General features: G+C 40.2%; 1 protein-coding gene across 5 annotated transcripts in view; it reads right to left on the bottom strand.

Moving 5' to 3' along the window:
- C17H2orf92 (chromosome 17 C2orf92 homolog) overlaps positions 1-23708 on the bottom strand; it is a 432030-nt gene that overhangs the window by 3705 nt on the left and 404617 nt on the right. For all 5 annotated transcript variants that reach the window (XM_077133807.1, XM_077133808.1, XM_077133809.1 and 2 more), the window contains 3 exons: positions 22481-22585; positions 21502-21573; positions 1687-1797 (listed from right to left, as the gene is read on the bottom strand). In XM_077133807.1, coding sequence (XP_076989922.1) covers positions 1687-1797; positions 21502-21573; positions 22481-22585 — 288 coding nt within the window. The remainder of the gene's footprint in view (positions 1-1686; positions 1798-21501; positions 21574-22480; positions 22586-23708) is intronic.

Below are 23708 nucleotides of genomic sequence, written 5' to 3'. Positions count from 1 at the left end.
CAGAATTGTCAGCTTCACAGCCTGCCCTGCGGATTTTGGACTCTGCATTTCCACAGCTATATGAGACACTTTCATAAATTTTATATTTATGAATATTTCCTGTTGATTCTGTTTCTCTAGAGAACCCTAACTAATACAACCCTGGAGAAGGGACTCACAGTTGGGGGAGTTTGGAGGGAGTGGGCTGTCTGTGAGGGAAGCCCGATGGCATCACTTCCTGAGGGATGCCCAAGACCCTCCAGGCAACATAAGTGAGGGTGCAGGTTGCCCACTGAGCATCGAAGGGCTGCCCCCGAGCAGTGGCCGGAGTCTCCGCGCCAGACTCTGTGCAGAGGGTGGGGATGGCTGCAGGGGTGGCGAGGACAGGCCGCTGGCCTGGGCACACAGGCATCCTTAGGGCCAGCCAGAGAAACAGCCCTGGGCTGCTTTTCCTTGAGCCAAGGCAGACTGGAGCAGAAACTGTCTGTTTTCCTGAGGGGAAGACTTCTAGCTCCTTCTCCAGAGGCCCCTGGGAGGGAGTCATTTTCTGTGGGCCTGCTTCTAGGGCACACAGCCATGGGGGGGTAGGAGGAGAGCGTGTGCTCAGAGCACCTCGCCTCCTGGGGTAGGGGTGACCTCCTGGGGTAGGGGTGACCACCTGGTGACTTTCTCAAGCAGGTGGCTACAGGCAGCAGGGCCCTGGGCTCGATCCCAGCATGTCAGTCTGAAGGGCAGGAACAAAAGGCTCAGACTCAGACCCTCCAGGGAGGCAGGCACCAGGCAAACCACGGGTGGGTAATGGGTGGCATTTAGTCCCTCCTGCCCGTTGGGAAGCCTTGGTGCCCAGCAGTGGCACAGCCCTGCCTCAGAAGATGATGCGCCTGGGAACAGCTGGTAGCCGCAACACCAAGGTAACATGTGTTCTGAAAGAACAGTCATCGTTCTGGTGAGGCACGATAGAACAGGGCATCAAGACTGTGGCCCCTGGTCTTCTACTGAGCTTCAAAAGAGTTAATACAGAGCTGCAAACTTCCTGGAACAGATATTTCTCTAAAGCCCTGAAACCTCCCCAAACCATTAAACTACCCCAAACTATAAAAGCTTGTAAAATTCTGGGCCCAAACCAAATTCTTAGTTAATGATGGGAAGCTCAGGGTCAAAGAGATTGTTAACCATCTGCTCAAAGACAAATTTTAGGTATGTGACAACAAACCATGAACTTGCTAGCTGTCTCCTCCTAGAACAAAGATGCCTGGTGTCCAAAGGCCACTGTGGGGACCTGCATGAAGACACCTGGTGCTCAAATGTTACTGTGTAAACCTGCTACCAACAAGACTTCCAGTAAAGCCAGCTAAGCCAACCCACTCAGTGTGTGTCCCTTCCCTGGACACATTTGCCTTAACCTCTGTAACGTGTACTGTCTCTCCTCGTTAATCAACTTTACGACTTCTTCCTACTGGCCCTCTCCTCTCTGAATTCCTTTGTGCTGACACTAATGAACCTGGAATGGGGCTCAGCTGGCACCGGCAGGACACCGGCTGCACTAGAGGTAGATTAATCCACAAGTTTAACAGCTGATTATATGCTTTTGTGGGTTAGTTAAAGCCAAGCTGCCTTCCGTTCAGTTAAAATACCATCAAAGCAAACAGACACATTTTAGTGTTATCTATAAGTATCTTAAGAGATTCGAGGCTTATATATGATTACCTGAACCAGCTGTTTGCAGATCCTCTTCGTCTGTATCTGCAGTAAACCTTCCCTTTTCCTTCCTGTCTGATGCATAAGCTTCTTTAACCTTCTTTTCATCAGTAAGGGGTTCTGTACAGACAAGATGATATAACTTGTTCATCTTTTTTTATAATGGAAATAACAAATACATTCAGGGAGGAGTTAGAAGACTCTGGGAAGAGTTCAAGTGTATGACTGTACCTCAGTGGTTCGTATTTGTTTGTTTATAATTTAATAAAACAAATTCCTGAGTGATCTCCCCATAACTGAGGCATATGGTTCTCAAAGTGGAGCATGCATCAGAATCACCTGGAAAGCTTGTTCAGAGTAGATTGCAGGGTCCACCCCAGAGCTTCTGACTCCAGCAGGTTCTGGGATGGGCCTGAGAACGTGCATTTACCACTAATCCCAAGTGCTGCCCCCACTGCCCGTTGGGGTCACTCTCGGAGGACCCTAGCGGGAGTCTGAGCCCCAGCTGCTACTTATATGACATGAAATTTACACATTTTACAATTATGGAGATAAGATCTACCTCACACACTCATAAGGTTAAATAGCCTAATGTTCATGAAAACAATTCATAAGCCACAAAGTACTGTCAGAACTGTCTCTTGAATTGCAAGGACAAAACAGGAAAATTAACTAAACTGAAAGATTCACTGACTGATAAAGGGACTGAAAAGTAGTTTATTAGAAAAGGACAGGCCTGAAAGTCAGAAATGTGTGCATAATAACTCTGCCGATATCTCTTCCTTGTTTGCATAAGAAACCAGTCAAAGGAACTGAGCGAGTTGAGTTTGGTGAAAATGGGGAGACCAAGAGAGGTGACCTTGTCCCCTGCGGAAATTCTGAGGGAAGAAGCTGAGAGAGGTTCTGAGAAGCCCCAGGGAGCAAACTAGAAGCTACAGGTATATGTCTGACCAACTATGCGGCAGTTAGAAAGCAGCACTCTGAAAAAGGGACCACGGAAGTGGGGGAAGTGGTGAGGTCCTTGCCCAGAAGAGTTCAAGCCAAGCTGCAGTCTGGAGCCCCCTCCCCATCCTGCCCAGCCGCAGAAGGGGACTCCGAAAGCTCCTGGGGCAGCTTTGGGATGAGTTTGGTCAGTCACAGGGGCAGGGAACTTTCAGAATGTCCTTAAGACTCTCCTGTGGGTGTGTGATAACAGCCTCAGGGAGTCCTAATTATTCCTGGAAAAGAAATGAATTTGTTCCTTACTGAATTAGGTTTCAAAAAGAGAGAAAATTCTGAATTTAATATGACTTATAATTACTTGACTTAGGAAATGACACTTGTCAAATCAGTGCCCGCAGATTAACAACCACAGAGAGAAGACTGGACAGCTTGCAGTTAGCTCATTAAGGGATTATTTTTAGTTTGCTCATTCACAGATCTGTAAGAAAGATAAATTTGTCACATGAACCCAAATATTTACTTTCCTTCTCTCTACACCATGAGATGAAGGCCCCAGAATTAGAAGCCACTGTGACACTGACTTATAATCAATACGGTCATAACTTCTCATTTACCTAAGGTTCTTTGGAGAGTGTAAATGGTGTTTTTCACAGGTGATGGGATGTTATATTGATCATTTATTGAAATCATTTTTTCTTTGGGAAAAATTAAGCACAATCATAAATATATTTTTTGAAATATATTTACAATTTCCAAATTTCTTATAAACTTTATAAAATCATTAACTGTAAGAGAATCATTACAAGGGCAAACAATGATAAGCAACTATCTTGTATTCCATGATGCAGACTCATTCCAAGTCATCAGTTAATCGCATTCTGGGCTCAGTAAAAAAAAAAAAATTTTTTTTTTGGCAGGTGCTGGGTCCGGGAATCAAAGCTGGGTCTCTAGCATGGTGGGCGAAAATTCTACCATTAGTAAAATTTTAAGTGAGCCAAGAAACCAAGAAATTTTGGCTTTGCACCCAAGGAAATGTTGAAGTCTTACACCTTCATAATTTCTTTGTGTTTTTTTAAAAAATTTCAGAACAATCATGCATAAAATATAGAATAACCATATACCAATCTATTATTAACACCTTGCATTGGTGTGGTACATTTGTTAAAATTGGTGAAAGCACAGTTTTATAATTGTACTATTAACTATAGTCAATGGTTTCATTTAGGGTTCACAGTTGTACAGTAGAGTTCCATGAATTTTTTTTTAATAAACATTTTTGGTTGTGAAATGTAACATACAGTAAAAAAAAAAAAAAAAAGAAAAAGTAAAGGGGTGCAAGGATAGTTCAGTGGTAGAATTCTTGCCTGCCATGTGGGAGATCCAGGTTCAATACCTGGTCCATGCACTTCCCCAAAAACAACCAACCATCAAAACAAATAAAAAACAAACAAAAATTCAACAAATGGTGCTGCCATAACAGGATACTCACATGGAAAAACAATGAAATGTGACCCCACCATATAGCACACAAAAAAAGAAAATCTAATAATTTTGTCCAATGCATCTTCAGCATCACTTAATATGATCGTGTGATTTTCCCTTTTGATTTGTTAATGTGCTGTATTTACAGTCAATGATTTTCTTGTGTTCAACCACCCTTGCTGTCCTGGTATAAACCCCACTTGGTCATGATGTATAATTCTTTTAATATGTTGGATTGATTTGCTAGTATTTTGTTGAGAATTTTTGCACATATGTTCACTAGAGAAATTAGTTTGTAGTTTTTCCTACTTATTACATCCTTATCCAGTTTTGGTGTTAGAGTGATGTAAGCATCATAATATGAGTTAGGTATAGTTCCCTTTTCCTAAATTTTTTAGAAGAATTTGAGTAGGATTGGTATTAGTTCTTTTTTGAATGTTGGTAAAATCCCCCTGTGAAGCCATCTGGCCCTGGACTTTTTTTTGCAGGAAGATTTTTGATGACTGATTAAATCTCTTTACTTGTAATTGGTTTGTTGAGATCTTCTATTTCTTCTTGAGTCAGGGTAGGATGTTCATGAGTTTCTAGGAATTTGTCCATTTTGCCTTAGTTATCTAGTCTATTGGCATATAGTTACTTATAGTATCCTCTTATGATTCATAAAACTTCTTCAGGATCCATGGTAATGACACCCCCTCTCATTTCTGATTTTGTTTATTTGCATGCTATCTTTTTTTCTTGTCAGCCTGGCTGAGGTCTATCGATTTTCTCAAAGAACCAACTTTTGTGGTGTTCATTCTTTCTATTGTTTTTTCGCTCTTCAGTTTGTTTATTTTTACTTTAACATTTGTTATTTCTCTTCTTATATTTGCTTTGGGGTTAGTTTGCTCTTCTTTCTTTAGTTCCTCCATGTGAGCAGTTAAGTCCTTGATTTTTGCTCATTCTTCTTTTTTAATATAGTCATTTAGTGCAATAAATTTCCCTCTCTCACAACCTTCGCTACATCCTGTAAGTTCTGATACATTATACTGTCATTTTCATTTGTCTCCAGATATTTACCAATCTCTCTAGCAATTTATTCTTTGACTTACTGGTTGTTTAAGAGGTGTTTTCCAATCTCCATATATTTGTGAAAGTTCTGGTTCTTTGGTGGTTATTAATTTCCAGCTTCATTCCACTGTGGTCAGAGAAAGTAATTTGGATAATTTCAATCTTATTAAATTTGTAAAGGTCTGCTTTGTGTCCCAGCACATGAACTATCCTGGAGAATGTTCCACGTGCACTAGAGAAGAATGTATATCCTTGCATTTTGGGGTATAACAATCTATATATGTTTATTAGGACTAATTCATTTATCCCATTGTTTAAGTTCTCTATTTCCACATCAGTCCTCTGTCTATCTGTTCTACCTGTAGAGGAGAATGGTATATTAAAGTCTTCTACTATTAAAAACAAAAAATAATAAAAATAAATAAGAACAAAACCAAAAAATATAGAAAATAACATCTTCCACTATTATTGTTGAAACAGCTATTGCTTTTTTCACTTCTGGCAATGTTTGCCTCATGTACTTTGGAGCTCCTTGATTGGGAGCATAAACATTTATGATGATTATTTCTCCTTGGTGAACTGTTCCTTTTATTAAGATATAGTGTCCTTCCTTGTCTTTTATGATATCTTAACATTTAAAGCCTATTTTGTCTGATATTAATATAGTTAATCCTGCTTTCTTTTGATTACTACCTGCCTATAACACCTTTTTCCATAATTTCACTTTCAATCTATTTGTATCCTTGGGTTTAAGATGAGTCCTTTTTAAGCAGCAAATAGATGGCCCATATTTTTAAATCCTTTCTGTTTATCTGTATCTTTGAATTGGTGAATTTAGTCCATTAATATTAAAAGTTATTCCTATAATAGCAGCTCTTGAATCTACCATCTTATCCTCTAGTTTTTATTTGTCAGACTTATATATTCTTTTCCCTCTTTCTATTTTTATCCTTTAATTACCCTTGCTGATACTCTTCAATTCTCTGCTTTCCTCCAGACCTCTCACTTCTGTCTTTTTTTTTTTTTTTTCAGTCAACAGAATGCCCTTTGGTATTTCTTGTAGGGCAGATCTCCTGTTGATGAATTCTCTCAGCCTTTGTTTATCTGAGATTTTAATTTCTCCCTCAATTTGGGAGGACAATTTGGCTAGGATAAAGAAGTCTTGGCTGGAAGTCTTTCTCATTCAGGATCTTAAATGCATTATTCCACTCCCTTCTTGGCTCCATGGTGCCTCTTCAGTAGTCTGAACTCAGTCTTATGTGGTTTCCCTTGTATGCAGTTAATCACTTTTCTCTTGCTGCTTTTAGGACCTTCTGCTTCCCTTCAACATTTGACAGTCTGATTAGAATATGTCTTGGAGTAGGCCTATTTGGATTTACTCTATTTGGGGTTCGTTGGGTTTCTCTGATTTGCATATTTAGGTCTTTTATAAGGATTGGAAAAATTTGCCCATTATCTCTTCAACTAACTTTCCTAAACATTTACTCTTCTCCTCTGGGACACCAATGATTCCTATATTTATGTGCTTTGTGTTATCCATAATTTCCCTGAAATTCATTTCCATTTTTCTATCTCTCTTGCCATTTGTTCATTTGTGTGCTCAAGTTCAATTGTCCTATCTTCTGGTTCACTTATTCCTTCTTCCACCTCTTCAAATCTGCTCTAGTATATTTTTAATTTGGTCTATAGTATCTTTCATCTCTATGAGATCTGCTAATTTTCTACTTATTCTTTCAAATTCTTCCTTATGTTCTTCCAGTGTTTCTTGACATCCTTTTGTCATTATGAACATTCTTGGTTACTTGTTCCAAATTCCATGTCCTCTCTGATGTTTTAATATGGTCATTTAGCTGGGCCATATCTGCCTGCATCATCATGTGCTTCCTGATTTTCTGTTGTGTTTGGGGCATTAGATTATTTTGATAAGTTGATCTCCTTCACTTGTCTTAAAGTTTTGTATATGCTAGGTTTGCATTGAAGGTCCCCTTTTGTGTTTGTTTTGTCAACAATTCCCCTTCTACTTGAAGGTCTGTTAAAAGCTAGGCAGATAGGCAGTTTGCCAAATTGTACTTTCTGCTTCTTTCCAGCAGATGCTCTCTTGAGACACCTGTACCCCTCAGGCTCACCACTCCCCAACTGCAGCAGCAGTCTGAGCAGGTTGGAAACCTGATGTAATTCCAGCCAGGACTGCTGGTCTTGGTGTGCACTGAGAGCCACCAACCCTGGGGTTATGAGGTGAGCAGTGTTCACCTCAGCAGAGATTCTGCTTATGGGCCCAATGGATCTGGTGGCACCCAGGCTCTTGCTTGGGTTGACCTTGGCCTGTATGGCTGGGTATTTCAGGTGCCCCTGCACACAGTCAGCCCAGAAACGCCTGGTGGCTGGTCCTGATATGTGAGATGCAGCTGGTTCTTGTGCATAGTTGGATGGCTGGTCTTGGTGCAGGGTGGGCAGCCACAGCACTTGGTGGTGCATCTGTTCAGGGTGCCTAGTGGGGTGGTTGATCCCAGTGGGTTGCTGGGCACAACCTGTTGCTCCCTGTATTAGTTAGGGTTCTCTAGAGAAACAGAATCAACAGGAAATATTCATAAATATAAAATTCATAAAAGTGTCTCATGTAACCATGGGAATGCAGAGTCTAAAATCTGTAGGGCAGGCTGTGAAGCTGACAATTCCGATGGACGGTATAGATGAACTCCACAGGAGAGGCTGGCTAGCTGAAGCAGGAAGAGAGCCTGTCTCTTCTGAATCCTCCTTAAAAGGCTTCCAGTGATTAGATTAAGCATCACTCATTGCAGAAGACACTCTCCTTGGCTGATTACAAATGGAATCAGCTGTGGATGCAGCCAACATGATCATGATTTAATTCTATGAAATGTCCACATAGCAACAGACAGGCCAGCACTTGCCCAACCAGACAAACCACCACCTGGCTGAATTGACACATAAACCTGACCATGACACTCCCTATGGGAGCTCCCAGCTGTGGAGTTGTGCAGGGAAATCTCTCAAGCTAGCTTTGGAGGTAGGCTGGAGTGGGGGGATGGTCCACTCCTTTGGGCCTACATTTCCTGCATGCTGCTGCTTTCCCCTGGCGGGGTCACAGCCCACCACACTCACCCCATTCTCTCCATCTTAATTTCTCTGGTTTTTTTTTTTTTTTTTTTTGGTTGTTGTTTTTTAATCCAGGACATTGCTATGTAGTATAGAAGATCTTAGATCACTAGCACCCTGGGACTGCGGTCCCTGTCATTTTTCTGTCCCTTCTCTCATTCCACAGAGCTGAGGTGAACTCCAGTTCCATGGATTAAAAAAAAAATTTTATGGTAGCAACAAATATATAACACATTTGGATACATATTTCAGAGATGTTAATTATGTTCACAATGTTTTGCTACTATCACCACCATCCATTACCAAAACATTTTCATTGTTCCAAATAGGTACTCTGTACATTTTAAGTCTTAACATCCCATTTTCTATTCCCACCCCATACCCTGGCAACCTATATTTTAGGTTCTGACTCAACGAGTTTGCTAATTCTAATTATTTTATATCAGTGAGATCATACAGTATCTGTCCTTTTATGTCTGGCTTATTTAATTCAACATGATGCTTTCAAGATTCATCGATGTCACATGCACCAGAACTTCATTCCTTTTTTCTGGCTGAATAATATTCTATTATACGGATATACCACATTTTGTTTATTCACTCACTGGATGATGGACAGTTAGGTTGCTTCCATCTTTTGGCAACTGTGAATAATGTAGCTATGAACACTGGTTTAAAAATATGAGTCCCTGCTTTCAATTATGTTGGGTACATACTAGTAGCGGACTGCTGTGTCATATGGTGATTCTATACTTAGGTTTCTGAGGCACTACCAAACTGTCTTCCACAGTGGATGTACCATTTTACACTGACACCAGCAATTAATGAGTGTTTCTATTTCTCCACATCCTCTCAAAAATTGTAGCTTTTCATTTTTTAATAGCAGCCATTCTAATGGGTGTGAAATGGTATCTCATTGGGGTTTTCATTTCATTTCCCTGATGGCTAAGATATTGGGTTTCTTTTCTTGTACTTTTTGGCCATGTGCATATCTTCTTGAAGAGATTTCTATTCAAGTCTTCTGCCCAATTTTTTTTAATTGGCTTCTTTGTCTTTTTGTTGTGAAACGGAAAGATTTCTTCATATATCCTGGATATTAAACCTTTGTTAGATATGCGGTTTCAAAATCTTTCATCCAATATGTAGGTTGTCCTTTCACTTTCATGACAGGTCCTTTGAGGCACCAAAGTATTTCATTTTGATGAAGCCCCATTTATTTTTTCTTTTTTTGCTTATGTTTGGAGTGTAAAATCTATGATTATTGCTTAACACAAGATAGTTAAGGTGCTTCCCTATATTTTCTTCTATGAGCTTAATAGTTCTGGCTCTTATATTTAGGTCTTCTATCCATTTTGAATTGATTTTTGAGTAAGATGTGAGGTAGGAGATCTCCTTTCTTTTGCATATGAAGATCCAGCACCATGTGTGAAAGTGACTATTCTTTCACAATTTTGAGTGTTCTTCTCATCTGGTCAAAACTCAGTTGGCTTTATTACTGAGCTCTCAATTCAGTTCCATTGATCTATATATCTGTCCCTGTGCCAGTACCATGCCTGGCTCTGTAATGATTTATAAGTTAGGGAAGTGTGAGTCCTCTAATGTCATTCTTCTTTTTCAAGATGGCTTTAGGTATTCGGAGTGTATTAGTTAGGGTTCTCTAGAGAAACAGAATCAACAGGAAATATTCATAAATATAAAACTTATAAAAGTGTCTCATGTAACCATGGGAACATAGAGTCCAAAATCTGTAGGACAGGCTGTGAAGCTTATGATTCCTATGGAGAGTCTGGATGAACTTCACAGGAGAGGCTTGCGGGCTGAAGCAGGAAGAGAACCTGTCTCTTCTGATCCTCCTTAAATGGATTCCAGTGATTAGATTAAGCATCACATTGCAGAAGACATTCTCCTTGACTCATTACAAATGGAATCAGCTGTAGATGCAGCCAATGTGATCGTGATTTAATTCTATGAAATGTCCTCACAGCAACAGACAGGCCAGCACTTGCCCAACCAGACAAACAGGTTCCACCATTTGGCCAAGTTGACACATGAACCTGACCATGACACGGATCCCCCTACTCCTCCATATAAACCTGATGATTGGCTTCTCCATTTCTTCAAAGAAGTTTGTTGGAATTTGGGGGTGGGGGAGGGGATGCATTGAATACATAAACTGCTTTGGGTAGGATAGACATCAACAATATTTAGTCTTCCAATTATGAACATAGAATGCCCTTCCACTTATTTAGGTGTTCTTTGATTTCTTTAGGATGGCTTGGTAGATTACTGTGTATAGGTCTTTACATCCTTGGTTAAATTTATTTCTAGATATTTGATTCTTTTAGTAGCTATTGTAAGTGGAATTTTTTTTATTTCTTCCTCAAAATGTTTATTGCTAGTGTATAAAAACACTACTAATTTTTACATGTTGATTTTGTACCCCACCACATTCCTGAATTCATTTACTAGCTCTAGGAACTCTGTGGCAAAATTTTCAGGGTGTTCTTTATATAGGATCATGTTATCTGCAAATAGGGAAAGCTTTACTCCTTCTTTTCCAATTTGGGTGACTTTTATTTCTTTTTCTTGCCTAATTTCCCTGATGAGAACTTCCAGGACAAGGCTAAGTAACAGCGGTGATGGGGGCATCCCTGTCTTATTCCTGGTCTTACAGGAAAAGCTTTCCATCTTTCACCATTAAGTAAGACATTAGCTGTGCTCTTTTCATTTATGCCCTTTATCATACTGAGGAAGTTTCCCTCTATTCCTAGTTGTTTTAGTCTGCCAAAACTGCCACAATGCAAAACACCAGAGATGGATAGGTTTCTAATAAAAGGGGATTTATTTAGTTAAAAACTTACAGTTCTTCAGAGGAAAGACAGCTAACTTTCACCTAAGGTTCTCTCTTATACAGGAAGGCATAGGGTGATGTCTTGGCCTTCTCTCCAAGCTTCTGGGTTCCAACAACTTTCCCTGGTGTGATTCCTTTCTGCATCTCCAAATATCTGGGCTGAGCTGCATGTGCTGAAATGAGGTATGCTGAACTACTTGGGCTGTGCTGTGTTGCGCTCTCATCTGACCTCTCTCTTTTAAGCCTCCAATTAATTAAATTAAACATCACTCATTGCAGAAGGCACTCCCCTTAGCCAACTGCAGATATAATCAGCTGTAAATGAATTTCACATGCTAATAATTCAGTACACTATCACGTGGCCAAGTTGACACCTAAACCTAACGACCACAGGTCCACCCCTTGTCAACTATATACATCATCTTAAACCATACTTAAAAGGCAAAAATTCTTTTCTGGCTCTGGACCTGTGAAACTCAAAACAAATTATCTGCTGCCAGATAATAAAAAAAGTATTAGCAAAATTCCTTGAGGGATGGGAGAAAAAATATGGAACTACTAAATTTTACCACTAGGGAAACCCCTGATATTGTGTCAAATATCAGGGACACCCAAATCAATAGGCCAAGCCCTTGATCTTGAGACTTGCTCTTGTGAAGCTTAAGTATGTAGTGGAAAAGCTCAGCCTACCTGTAGGTGCGCCTAAGAGCCACCTCTGGAAGACCTCTTTTGTTGTTCAGATGTAGCCTCAGTCTCTCTAAGTCCAACTCTGTAAGTGAAATCATTGCCCTCCCTTCTACATGGGGCATGACATCCAGGGGAGAAAGTCTCCTTGGTGCTGTGGGAGAGGACTCCAAGGGATGAGCCTGGCCCTGGCACCGTGGGATCAACAATGCCATCCTGACTGAAAGAGGGAAAAGAAGTGTAACAGATAAGGTATCTGTGGCTGAGAGAGTTCAAATGGAGTTGAGAGACTATGCTGGAGATTGCTCTTATACAAACATCAATTAGACATTGCTACCTATCATAACTTGCCAACCCCCAACCAAAACCATTCCAGCCAATCCTAAAGAACACCCAGGGCAATATATAAGATTCTACAAAGGTTCCATGCATTAGGGTAACTTTCCAGAAACCTACAACCTCCAGATGGGTCCTTAGGCCAGCTAAGTCCTGAAACCTAGAAGGGTTCAGCCTTTCTGGAACATCAGCTATTTCTGTCTCCCAACCCCTTATTATTGAGGGCCCTCTCAACATGAAAAATGTAGAATGAGCATAGCCCAAATACCCTAAAGAGTGGGAAAAAGATAAAAGGTGATGGTGGGTGTGGTAGTTAGATTCAGTTGTCAACTTGGCCAGGTGAAGGCACCTAGTTCTGCTGCTGTGGACATGAGCCAATGGTACATGAACCTCATCTGTTGCTCATTACATCTGCAGTCTGCTAGGAGGCGTGCCTGCTGCAATGAATGATGTTTGATTTAATTGGCTGGTGCTTAAATGAGGGAGCTCAATGTAGCACAGCCCTAGCAGCTCAGCATACATCATCTCAGCCCTAGCAGCTCAGCATACATCATCTCAGCACTTGCAGCTCAGCCCAGGCCTTTGGAGATGCAGAAAAAAATCACCCCGGGGAAAATTGTTAGAATCCAGAGGCCTGGAGAGAAGTCCAGCAGAGACCATCCTGTGACTTCCCACATAAGAAAGAACCTCAGTTGAAAGTTAGCTGCCTTTCCTCTCAAGAACTAACAAAATAAATCCCCTTTTATTAAAAGCCAGTCCGTCTCTGGTGTGTTGCATTCCAGCCGCTAGCAAATTAGACCAGTGGGGTTATACAGAGAAGGTAGGGTTTAACTAACAAGTATGATTGCTGAATCATTAAACTGATATCTCTTTTAGTCTCCAGTACCTTAGAGCAGCTGGGAGTATAGAAACCTAAAATTGTGGAATTGTAACCCATACCAAACTCTGAAATCTGTTCTACAACTAATTGTTGTGCTGTGCTTTGAAATTTATTGCTTTTTTGTATATATGCTACTTTTTCACAAAAAAGAAAACAAAAGTGATGATAAAAATATATATATTCCCTCTAGCCTCCAATGTTTTGGAGCAGCTAGAAGGAAAAAATCTGAGATGATGGTACGGTAGCCCATGACAAACTCTGAGATCTGTCCTATAACTACTTATTAAAGAGTGCTTTGAGAAGATTTCTTTTTTCTTTCTTTGCTTTGTATATATGTTATATTATACAATAAAATAAGTTTTAAAAATATCTGCTGCTAATATACAAAGAAGGAACAGTCATAGAATACATGTTTTGAAAACCTGCAGGGCAAACTCCATTGGATTTCAAAATCTGAGAGTCATTTTTATACTTAAGGCTTTAGAAAGCAGCAGTCCTACACATTCCAAGGGACTATGCAGTAGCTTTGTTCTTTCCAAACACTGGGGAAGTTGCAGTCTTGGGGGACATTGGGGAGACCACCTTTTTCTCAGCTCCACCCTCTCCAAACTTCAGGGCAGCACCTGTGATCTCTGCCATCTCCAGGACACATGCTCAAGCCCTCCATAACAATGGGGTGTCCGCCAGGCATCCCCCAATCCCCAGTGTATGCATTCTATCCTCTCCAATGCCTGGAGTGGGATAACTCTTCCTAAGCAATGATGCAGAAGGCCTGCCCTCTGCTCCTGGGACAAACTCACCCTCTCCACATATATGGGTGGGTCCACCCTCCTGGCCTCAGGTTTCTTAGCTTCACACTCTAGCTTCCATGGTTCTCACTCTTCAAACTCCAATTTGTCCCTTTTCTGTCCCTCTTGGTCCAGACTGGCAGTGGTTCCACTTATACCAACAGTTTCTTCAAAGCACTCCAGGCCTTCTCCAGTAAGCTCATCACAGTTCCTCCAAAATCATCCCCTTATCCATCCAAAAACAAACACGTTCCAACAAGTCTGGTATTTGTAGACTGCAGCACCACCCCACTTCTCTGGTACCAAACTGTTTTAGTCTGCCAAAGCTGCTAGAATGCAACACACCAGAGATGGATAAGCTTTTAATAAAATGGAACTTACTTAAAAATTTATAGTTCTTCAGAGGAAAGACAGCTAACTTTCATCTGAGGTTCTCTCTCTCACACTGGAAGGCACAGGATGATGTCTGCTGGCCTTCTCTCCCAGCTTCTGGGTTCCAACAACTTTCCCTGAGGCAATTCTTTTCTGCATCTCCAAACATCTGGGTTGAGCTGCGTATGCTGAGATGAGGTATGCTGAACTGCTTGGGCTATGTTGTGTTGAGCTCTCTTCTGACCTCTTTCTTTTAAGCCTCCAAGCTAATTAAGGTAAACATCTCTCATTGCAGAAGGCATACCCCTTAGCCGACTGCAGATGTAATCAGCCATAGATGAATTTCACATGCTAATGATTCAAGTCCACAGCAACAGAACCAGGCAGCATCACCTGGCCAGGTTGACACCTGAATCTAACTACCACATTAGTGTTCTAAGTGTTTTATCAAAAAGGGGTGTTGGATTGTGTCAAATGCCTTTTCTGCCTCAATTGAGATAATTATGTGGTTTTTATCCTTCATTCTTTTAATGTGGTTTATCATATTAATTCATTTTCTTATTTGGACTCAACTTTGCATAACAGGGATAAATCCACTTGATAATGGTGTATAATTCTTTTAATGTGCTTTGCACTTGATTTGCTAGTATTTTGTTAAGGATTTTTGCATTTATATTCATAAACGATATTGGCTGTAATTGTCTTTTCTTGTGGTAGCTTTATCTGACTTTTGTATGAGGGTGATGCTGGCTTCACAGAATGAGCAAGGTAGTGATCCTCCTCTACAAATTTTTGGAACAGACTGAGCAGGATTGGTATTAATTCCTAAAATATTTGGTGTAATTCACCTTTGAAGCCATCTGGTCCTGGACATTTCTTTTTTTTTTTAATAGATTCCCCTTTTATTTATTTATTTATTTTTTTTACATGGGCAGGCACCGGGAATCGAACCACAGTCCTCGGGCTTGGCAGGCAAGCATTCTTACCTGCTGAGCCACCGTGGCCTGCCCCCTGGACATTTCTTTATTGGGAGGTTTTTCTTTTATTATTATCATTATTACTAATTAAAATCCCTATTAGCAGTTTTTGTTGAGAATGTTTATTTCTTCTTGATTCAGTGTAGGTAAAGTGTGTTTCTAGGTGTTCTAGTTGGCTAGCTGCCAGAATGCAACACACCAGAGACAGATTGGCTTTTAATAAAAGGGGATTTATTTTGTTGGTTCTTCAGAGGAAAGGCAGCTAACTTTCCACTGAGGTTCTTTCTCACGTGGAAGGCACAGGATGGTCTCTGCTGGCCTTCTCTCCAGGCCCCTGGGTTCCAACAACTTTCTCCGGGGTGACTTCTCCAAAGGCCTGGGCTGAGCTGCGAATGCTGAGATGAGGAATGCCAAGCTGCTTAGCTGTGCTACATTGCGTTCTCTCATTTAAGCACCAGCCAATTAAGTCAAACATCACACATTGCAGCAGACATGCCTCCTAGCTGACTGCAGATGTAATTAGCAATAGATGAGGTTCACGTACCATTGGCTTATGCCCGCAGCAACAAGACTAGGTATGCTCACCTGGCCAAGTTAACAACTGAATCTAACTAACACACTAGGAATATGTTCACTTCATTTAGGTTATCTAAATTTATTCATAGTATTGTCTTATACTCCTTTTTATTTCAGTGATGTCAATTGTAATGTCCCCATTTTATTTTATTTTTTTCATTTTTATCTTCTTTCTTTTTTGATTTGTCACTCTAGCTAAAGGTTGTTAATGTCATTGATCTTTTCAAAGAAGCAAACTTTGATTTGGTAACTGTCCCTTTTTTTTTTAAATCTCTATTTCATTAATCTCTGCTCTAATCATTGTTATTTCCTTATTTCTGCTTGCTTTGAGTTTAGTTTGCCCTCATTTTTCTAGTGCTTCCAGCTCTGAGGTTATGTCTCTGATTGAAAACTTCCTTCTTATTTTAAAATTTAGAGCTATAAATTTGTCTCTGAGTACTGCCTTTGCTGCATCTCATAAGTTTTGGTATGTTGCGTTTTCATTTTTATTTGCTTCAAGATATTTCCTAATTTAGCTTGTGATTTCCTTTTTAACCACTCATTGTTTAAGAGTGTGTTGTTTAATTTCCACATATTTGTAAATTTTCCATTTCTCCTTCTGTTATTTATTTCTAGTTTCATTCCAAGGTATGTTGTATGATTTCAACATTTTTTAATTAATTGAGACTTGTTCTGTAACCTAAGATATGGTCTATCTTGGAGAATGGTCCATATGCACTCAAGAAGAATGTATATTCTGTTATTCTTGTGTGATGTGTTCTATAAATGTGTGTTAGGTCTAACTGGTTTAGAACATAGTTCAAGTCTTGTATTTCTTTATTGATCTTCTCACTAGATATTCTCTCCATCATTGAAGGTGGTGTATTACAGTCTCCCACTATTAATGTAGAATCATCTATTTCTCCCTTCAAATCTGTCAGTATTTATTTCATATATTTTCACACTCTGCTGTTAGATGCATATATATTTATAATATTTTAATATTTTAATTGACCCCCTTATAGTATATAATGACCATCTTTGTCCCTCATAACTGTTTTCTATTTAAAGTCTATTTTATCTACCCCAGCTCCCTTCTTGCTAACACTTGTGAGGTATATTTTTTCCATCCTTTCACTTTCCACTTACATGTGTCTTTGAATTTAAGGTGAGAGTCTTGCAGACAGCAGATAGTTGGGTCATGCTTTCTTACCCATTCTGCCAATCTGTCTTTTAATTCATTTACATGTAAAGTCATGACTGATAATGCAGGACTTTCTTCTGCCAATTTGCTGCTTAGCATTTTTAAGTCTTCTCTGCTGTCTGGGGTGGATTGGAAATATGGCTGCCCTCAGAGCTGGATCCCCAGCAATGTAAAGTTGCTAGTCAAAAATTTTTATCAGCAATTGACTTTGCCTACCCCTGATCTTGGGAAAGAGGAGCTTTACATCCCTTTCTGTCATTAGCAAGCTAGCAAGGGGCTGGAACCCATGTAGCCATGTTGTGAGAGTAGGGATGGGCACTGGTAACTGCTGGGTAGAGACAGCAATTTACTGGTCTTTACTGTAATGTACTAGCTTCTTCCTCCAGCTCCTCCCTGGATGCTGCAGTGTTCTTCTGGCTTCTGGGGTTTCAAAATAGTTGTTTCAGACAGTTTCTGTCTGGTTTGCAGTTGTTCTGATGGAAGGATTGAATCCTGGAGCTTCCTACTCTGTCATCTTCCCACAATCCTCTTCTGTTTTTAATACTCTAGGAGACGTGAGCATTGAAAATGAGCCTTGAATTATATGTAGTGACAGTATGTAATTATTAAGTGTCCCAGGGATGAGGTCTAGATTCCCTTCAGTGGACCCAAGACCACTCTTGGACTGACTTGCTGACCAAAGGTCTGGGCACACCTTTTATAAGACATTTCACTTCCTTTTCCATCCGAACCTTTTTAATGTTAATTTTTTGGTGGAACAGTCACTGTCAGGAGGCACAAACAGTGGGACTTCTTGGCTGCTACAGGGCTGCTCCTGGCCTCTGAAGATGGGCCCGCTTAGCCTCCTTTCCTTGTGGTGTGTGATCCTCAGCACTGTCTGTAGGATCTTCTCAGTCCTTTTATTTCTTCACTTTCCCTTCTCAAAAAAAACTTTCTTATTATCCTAAAACTCCATATAAATAGAGACTAAAGCACCTTTAAAACATCTTAAATTTTAGCATATTTATATCTAATAATTATTTGTTGATAAACTGACTCAGTTAACTGTAAGCCTTGGAGTACAAGAATGCCTAGTTTAGCTCTCTAGCTCTTGGCACAGTGCCTGTCCTTGGGTAGATGAGTAGCTAGGTCTTGTGTGAGAGAATTAGTCTTGGAGAATCTTGATTGCAACCTCATGAGAGGCTCTGAGACAGAACCAGCCAGCTAACTCTGCTCTTTTCACCTTCAGTCATTTGAAGACTGTTAGACTGGAGCATACACTTCCAAGCTGGCTCATGCGCAGGGCAGTTAGCAGAAATCCTCACCTGTTCCCTGGCTGTTCACAGAAAGGCTCAGTTCCTCACCACAAGGATGTCTTATAGGACTGTGTGAGTGTCCTCACAACATGACAGCCTACTTTCCCCATAGATGTCTTTTGTGATTTAGTCTGTGGAGTGGCACACCATCACTTCTGCCATACTCTATTCATTAGAAGCAAGTTGCTAAGTCCAGCCCATGATCCAAGGGTGGGGAATTAAGCCCCATTCCTTAAAGGGAGAAGTGTCAAATAATTTGTGGACACAGCTTAAAACCTCAATAAGTATGGAATTCAGAAAAAGATAATTGGGTAAAAGAAACATTTAACTTGCATCTACATGAAAATAAGGATTTTAATCTCCTACCTCTGGCTTTCTACAAGAGTTGGGACAGAAAGAAGTGACACCTTTCTGAAGGTTAATGCACCAGATAGTGTTGTGGTTTGTCTTGTGGTCATTTCAGTGTATTTACTAGAAGGACTACCAGTAAATATAAAGGAGAAAATGGACAACCCTAAATACGATACAATGAAGCTCTGATTAGAAAATGTTTTCCAAGAAAAGAGGGACAGTATAACTTCATTCTGATGTTTAAAAAAACTTCCCTAGTTCCTCCTGAAGGAAAAATTAAAATTCCTTATTTGTAAGTAATCAACTGAAGAAATAGCTTTCCAAATTGAAAGATCAAGCTAAATGGTAAGCTTCTACCCTGCCCCCCAAATAATTATACTTAAACAATTAACAACTGCATTTTATTATTCAGGGGCTGGCTGAAGTGTCATGACACTACAATGTACACTCCCAGGTAGCTCACACCTAACATTCACAGGGACTAACACAAGAGAAACATCTATCATATGTATCAATATTTAAAAGTTTTAAATCATGGTTCAGTCTGCCTTTCCATACAGGGACCTGTAGCCTGCTGCTTCCCACTCCCCTTCCAGCCTCAGTGACGGCGCAGATATGCTGAGACAGGGCAGAGGCTGGGCCCAGGCCTAGGACTACCAAGCAGCTATTGGACACACCCAAACCTTAGGATGACCAAATGGGATTTATTCTAGGAATGCAAGGTTGGTTCAATATTGGGAAATCCATTCATATCAAATGCTTTATCAGCAGAGCTAAGGAAAAAATAATGTGATGCATTTCACAGATGCTGAAGACATCTTTTTGATAAAATTCAATAACTATTCCTGATTAAATATTCAAGCAAATGGAAATTAACACACATTCTTGATATTAATATATATACATACATGTATGCATGTATTTATATGTGTTTATATACACATATACATGCCTAAACATATGTATGAATACATGCACACTCATGTATCTTAGTCATCTTAGTCCTATAACCAGTATTTTAAACAGGAAATGTTAGAAGGATTCTTCTCTAAGAATGTGAACAAGGCAAGAAGCCCACTATATCCCCAGCATTACTCAAGACTGTTCTGAAATTAGGCATGAGAAATAAGTTAATCAGGTGACAAGTAGCAAAGAAGTAAAACTATCTCTATTTGCAGATGACATAATAGTATCCCTAGAATTCAGTAAAGTAATAGGATATAAAATCAACATACAGCAATCAGTTGCACCTTTATAGCCAAACATTAACTAGGTAGAGGATATAATGATAGGAACCGCCCCCCCCGCTACCCTTTACAACAACAACCCAGGAGTTAAATATGTAGGAATAACAAGATGCAAGAAAAACTAACATACACTGAAAGATCCAAAAGTAAACTTGAAGAAATGGGGAACTATGCCCATTTCTACCATAGGATGACTCAACATCAGTTCTCCCAAAGTGAATTTATAAATTTATTGCAATATCAATAAAATTATCAAAAAAATTTTCGTGAAGTTTGGCAAATTAATACGGAAAAACAAACATGCAAAATCAGACAGGAAAACACTGAAAAAACAAAAACTACAAAGAAGGGACTAGTCCTACAAGATGTTAAGATTTACTATTTAAGCCTCTGTAATTAAAACACTGTGGTATTGGTGGATAGTCTGTATATAGGGACAAATGGACCAGTGGAATCAAAAACCCAGTGATAAACTCAGTACATGTGGGAATTTAGCATGTAATAAAGGGGGCATGTCATTCACCAGAACAAAGGTGGACTTTTAAAATAAACATGTTGGGACAACTGGACAGCCATTTCACAAGCACATGGAAAGATACAGCTGTTGATGAGGCCATTCCAGCCCACATGCGGTCCTTAGTATAAAATCATCGTTCAGCTCTCCCAAAGTACACCCAGGTACCAAAGAGTTCAACTATTTTAAATTCATGATTATCATGCGATTTGCAGAAGGAATGTGTAGGACAAATACAGGGATATCAGAAATATCCTGTTAAAGAGAGTTCTGCAGTAATTTAGTCTTACAAAGTCATCTAAGTCATGGTTTCAAACACAAGGGTCTGGTACCTTGCTTGGGGAATATATAAAGATGTGCATATTCCTGGGTTCCACTTCTGGAGAACCCAGGAATAAGGATTTTAAATGAGCTTTTCCTGTTCCCCAGCTCCACCCACCATGGGCGCACAGCCAAGCTTGGCAGCCATAGGCCCAGTTCATATTCCTGCATCCAGGAAAGGCCACAGTATTTGCCAAGTTGGGCACAGGCGTATATGACCCATTCATTTTCAAAAATCTTTTGAATAAAGAAATGCTGCATGGGATTCTAGTTCCTCATTCTGTTTTCAGGCCCACCTGCCTCCACTCTAATTGGCGGGATGAGCCTTGGCTTTTACTGGCTAATGCAACCAACTCATCAGCTGGAAGGGACCATGCTTCCCACTCGTCTCATGTGGATCGGCAGAACTTCTCTGGGCACCACTTCGGGAGTGAACTCAGCCCCTCACTAGGCCCCTCTAGCCTAGAGGGCAAAACGGATCTGGCTTGGGGAAAGTTTGGGGAAAGGAGTTGGACTCATGTAGCTGGTTCCTTTTTTTTTTTTCTGTTTTCTTTTTTTCCTTGGCATCTATCTGTTTGCCTACGGAAAGCAAACATTCTGATCTGCTCCTCTAAAGTATACAGATAGGGTGAGGGTTTGAGGAGGCCATGGGTTTCCTAAACCCTGCCAGTTGTGGGGACAACATTTCTTAATGTGGGGTGAGACACCCACATTTTCCAGACAAGTACTTATCTAGAAGATAGTTTCTACTCCATCCATGGGACCCTTAGATCAGATTCACATTTGGTTCTGAACTCAGGAAAGATGAAGAAGGGGTTTTACTTATTGACCCCCAACCCAATTTTACCCTTCTGTATTTACCATTATTGGAAATTGTGTCCAAACCGCGAAGAAAATTTTCTGGTTTAGGAGAATTTTCATCAATTCTGGCTTCTTTGATGAAACAGAAAAAAATATATATTGAGAAGGTTTTCTTCATTACATATTCACAAACCCCTTGGGCCCTTCCTTCCTTCTACATTTTTAACTTGGAATGCTAAGACAGTGTTCCAACTGTACTTGGAAAATGTGTTAGTAAGGTCAAATGCCAGTGTAGAGAGATGCTGATTACAAAGTCTAGAGCCTGGGAAGGCGGTATGGGAAACTAACTTCAGGAGCTGGAATTCACATCTGTATACGACACACCAGCGTAAAGCTGAACTCCGTACTGCTGAGGGTAGTTTCCTTTTCAGGCACTGCTGGCAGCCTTCTGATGCACAATTCTGTCCTTAATATGTGACCAAATACCTAACTTAATTCTCAAAGTGCTACTTTCAAAAAATTCTAAGAAACTGCTTTGGAGAAGAATATGTTCTTTGTTTTTGTCCATTTTTAGGTAGGTACCCTATAACAAGTCATTTTTGCCGTTCAATCTTATTGTCTGTGAAATGGAGAATTGATAGCTGCCCTGGCTCTCTAAAGAGGTTGATTCAAGAACCAAACCAATCATGCATGTTGGAATAAAGTGCATTGAGTGGAAAGCTATTACATTACTCAGGGCTTCTGCTACCGGGAATGGTGAACCCCCTTTGCAAAGCCTATTTTTGTCCTCTGAACAGCCTTCACAGCATGAGGACATACTGACATGTGGATTTCAGGGATCATGCCAAATAAGGGGATGTTTACACTTTACACCATAGACAATGGAAGGTTATATGGAGGATTTTGAAAATTCTTTTACATCTCAATTTGCCACTGCCCCAAAAGGTTAAAGAATACTAAAATGATGGGGTATACGTTTAATGCAATAAATAGGCCTTTAGAAATATGAGCACTTATGAGTATAAAAAGATAAATTTACCTTCTTTCATGAAGTTCTTTTTACTTGAATAGGCTGCTGTACTTCTTGTTTCATCAAGGATGGGATTATATGGAATTCTGGAGAACCCTTGCCGAAGAAATTCATCTACAGTAAACAAAGGTATGTTAATACCAGTAATACAGCACAGCATTGAAATAAGTTGCACTATCTAGCAAAAGTAGCTAGAGCTGTCTACAAATACAAGGAATGAATGGGACAAACTCGTTGGATATGTGACCTTATGTTCTAAAATACCTTGTCACGGGAATGGGAACTCTGCCAAGCTGAATCATTTCTGAAAAACTGTGACTGCACTAGATGTTCTGCACAGTAAACATCACCCACCAATACCTGGCTGGAACTCTGCCTCAAAGCTCACGGTACTTACGGTCATAATTTTCCTACCTGCTTCTGTTGTCGTCTAACCCCCCTGAGAATTTCCCCAAGGAGGCCCATAAAATTTCAGTGGATGTTGTGGGGGTACAAATGAACCATTACAGAGTTTGTAAGTTCATAAAGTTCTTGATTTATAAAACCATTGCTAATTTCTCATTTTTGGGGGGGAATATAATAAATATCCGTTTCCTGTTAAAGTTTTCTGGTTTTCTGCCTATCAGTGAGAACAGCTTTACTTTCTCTTCTAGGTTTGCTTTGCTGAACTACAGATAATTGTCACCACTAATTGCATTGATTGTGTATTTGTTCTGAATACTTTTTCAAAGGCTGTTGGGATTTTAGCGGATATGCTATTCATTTGAAGGAATAGGTACTTATAATAAGGACATATAATATCAAAACTTAACCATCACATTCACTAGTAAAAGGAGTTCTCATCAGTGAGCCCCATCCTTGATGAACATGTTGTCCTATGAGTTCTGAAAATGCTGCTCAAACAGAACCCAGCCCCCCATAGTGGTGACCTAACAGAACCAAGGCCCATCTGGGAGGGCCTGTGCAGGTGAGTGAGTTCTTGTGACATGGGAGACTCCCGAACTTGACCCAGATATACATCTTCAGATGTACTCACGCACATGTATACCCATGTGTGCAAAGGTGGCTGGTTTCAGAGAGATTGGGGTCACCTGGAGAGGGCAAAGAAAATATTCTGATTCCTAGACATCAATCCATGAAAGCCTTGGAAGTGGGACTGTGGTAGCTTCTGGATCAATTCATTCATTCAAGCAGTGTCATCCATTAATCAGTAAGTCAGAGCAGATGTACTGAGGTC

The sequence above is a fragment of the Tamandua tetradactyla genome, chromosome 17 (genome assembly GCF_023851605.1).
Source record: "Tamandua tetradactyla isolate mTamTet1 chromosome 17, mTamTet1.pri, whole genome shotgun sequence".
Classification (NCBI taxonomy): Eukaryota; Metazoa; Chordata; class Mammalia; order Pilosa; family Myrmecophagidae; genus Tamandua; species Tamandua tetradactyla.
Note: the sequence above shows the minus strand (reverse complement) of the source record. Positions and strands in the feature narration are given on the sequence as shown.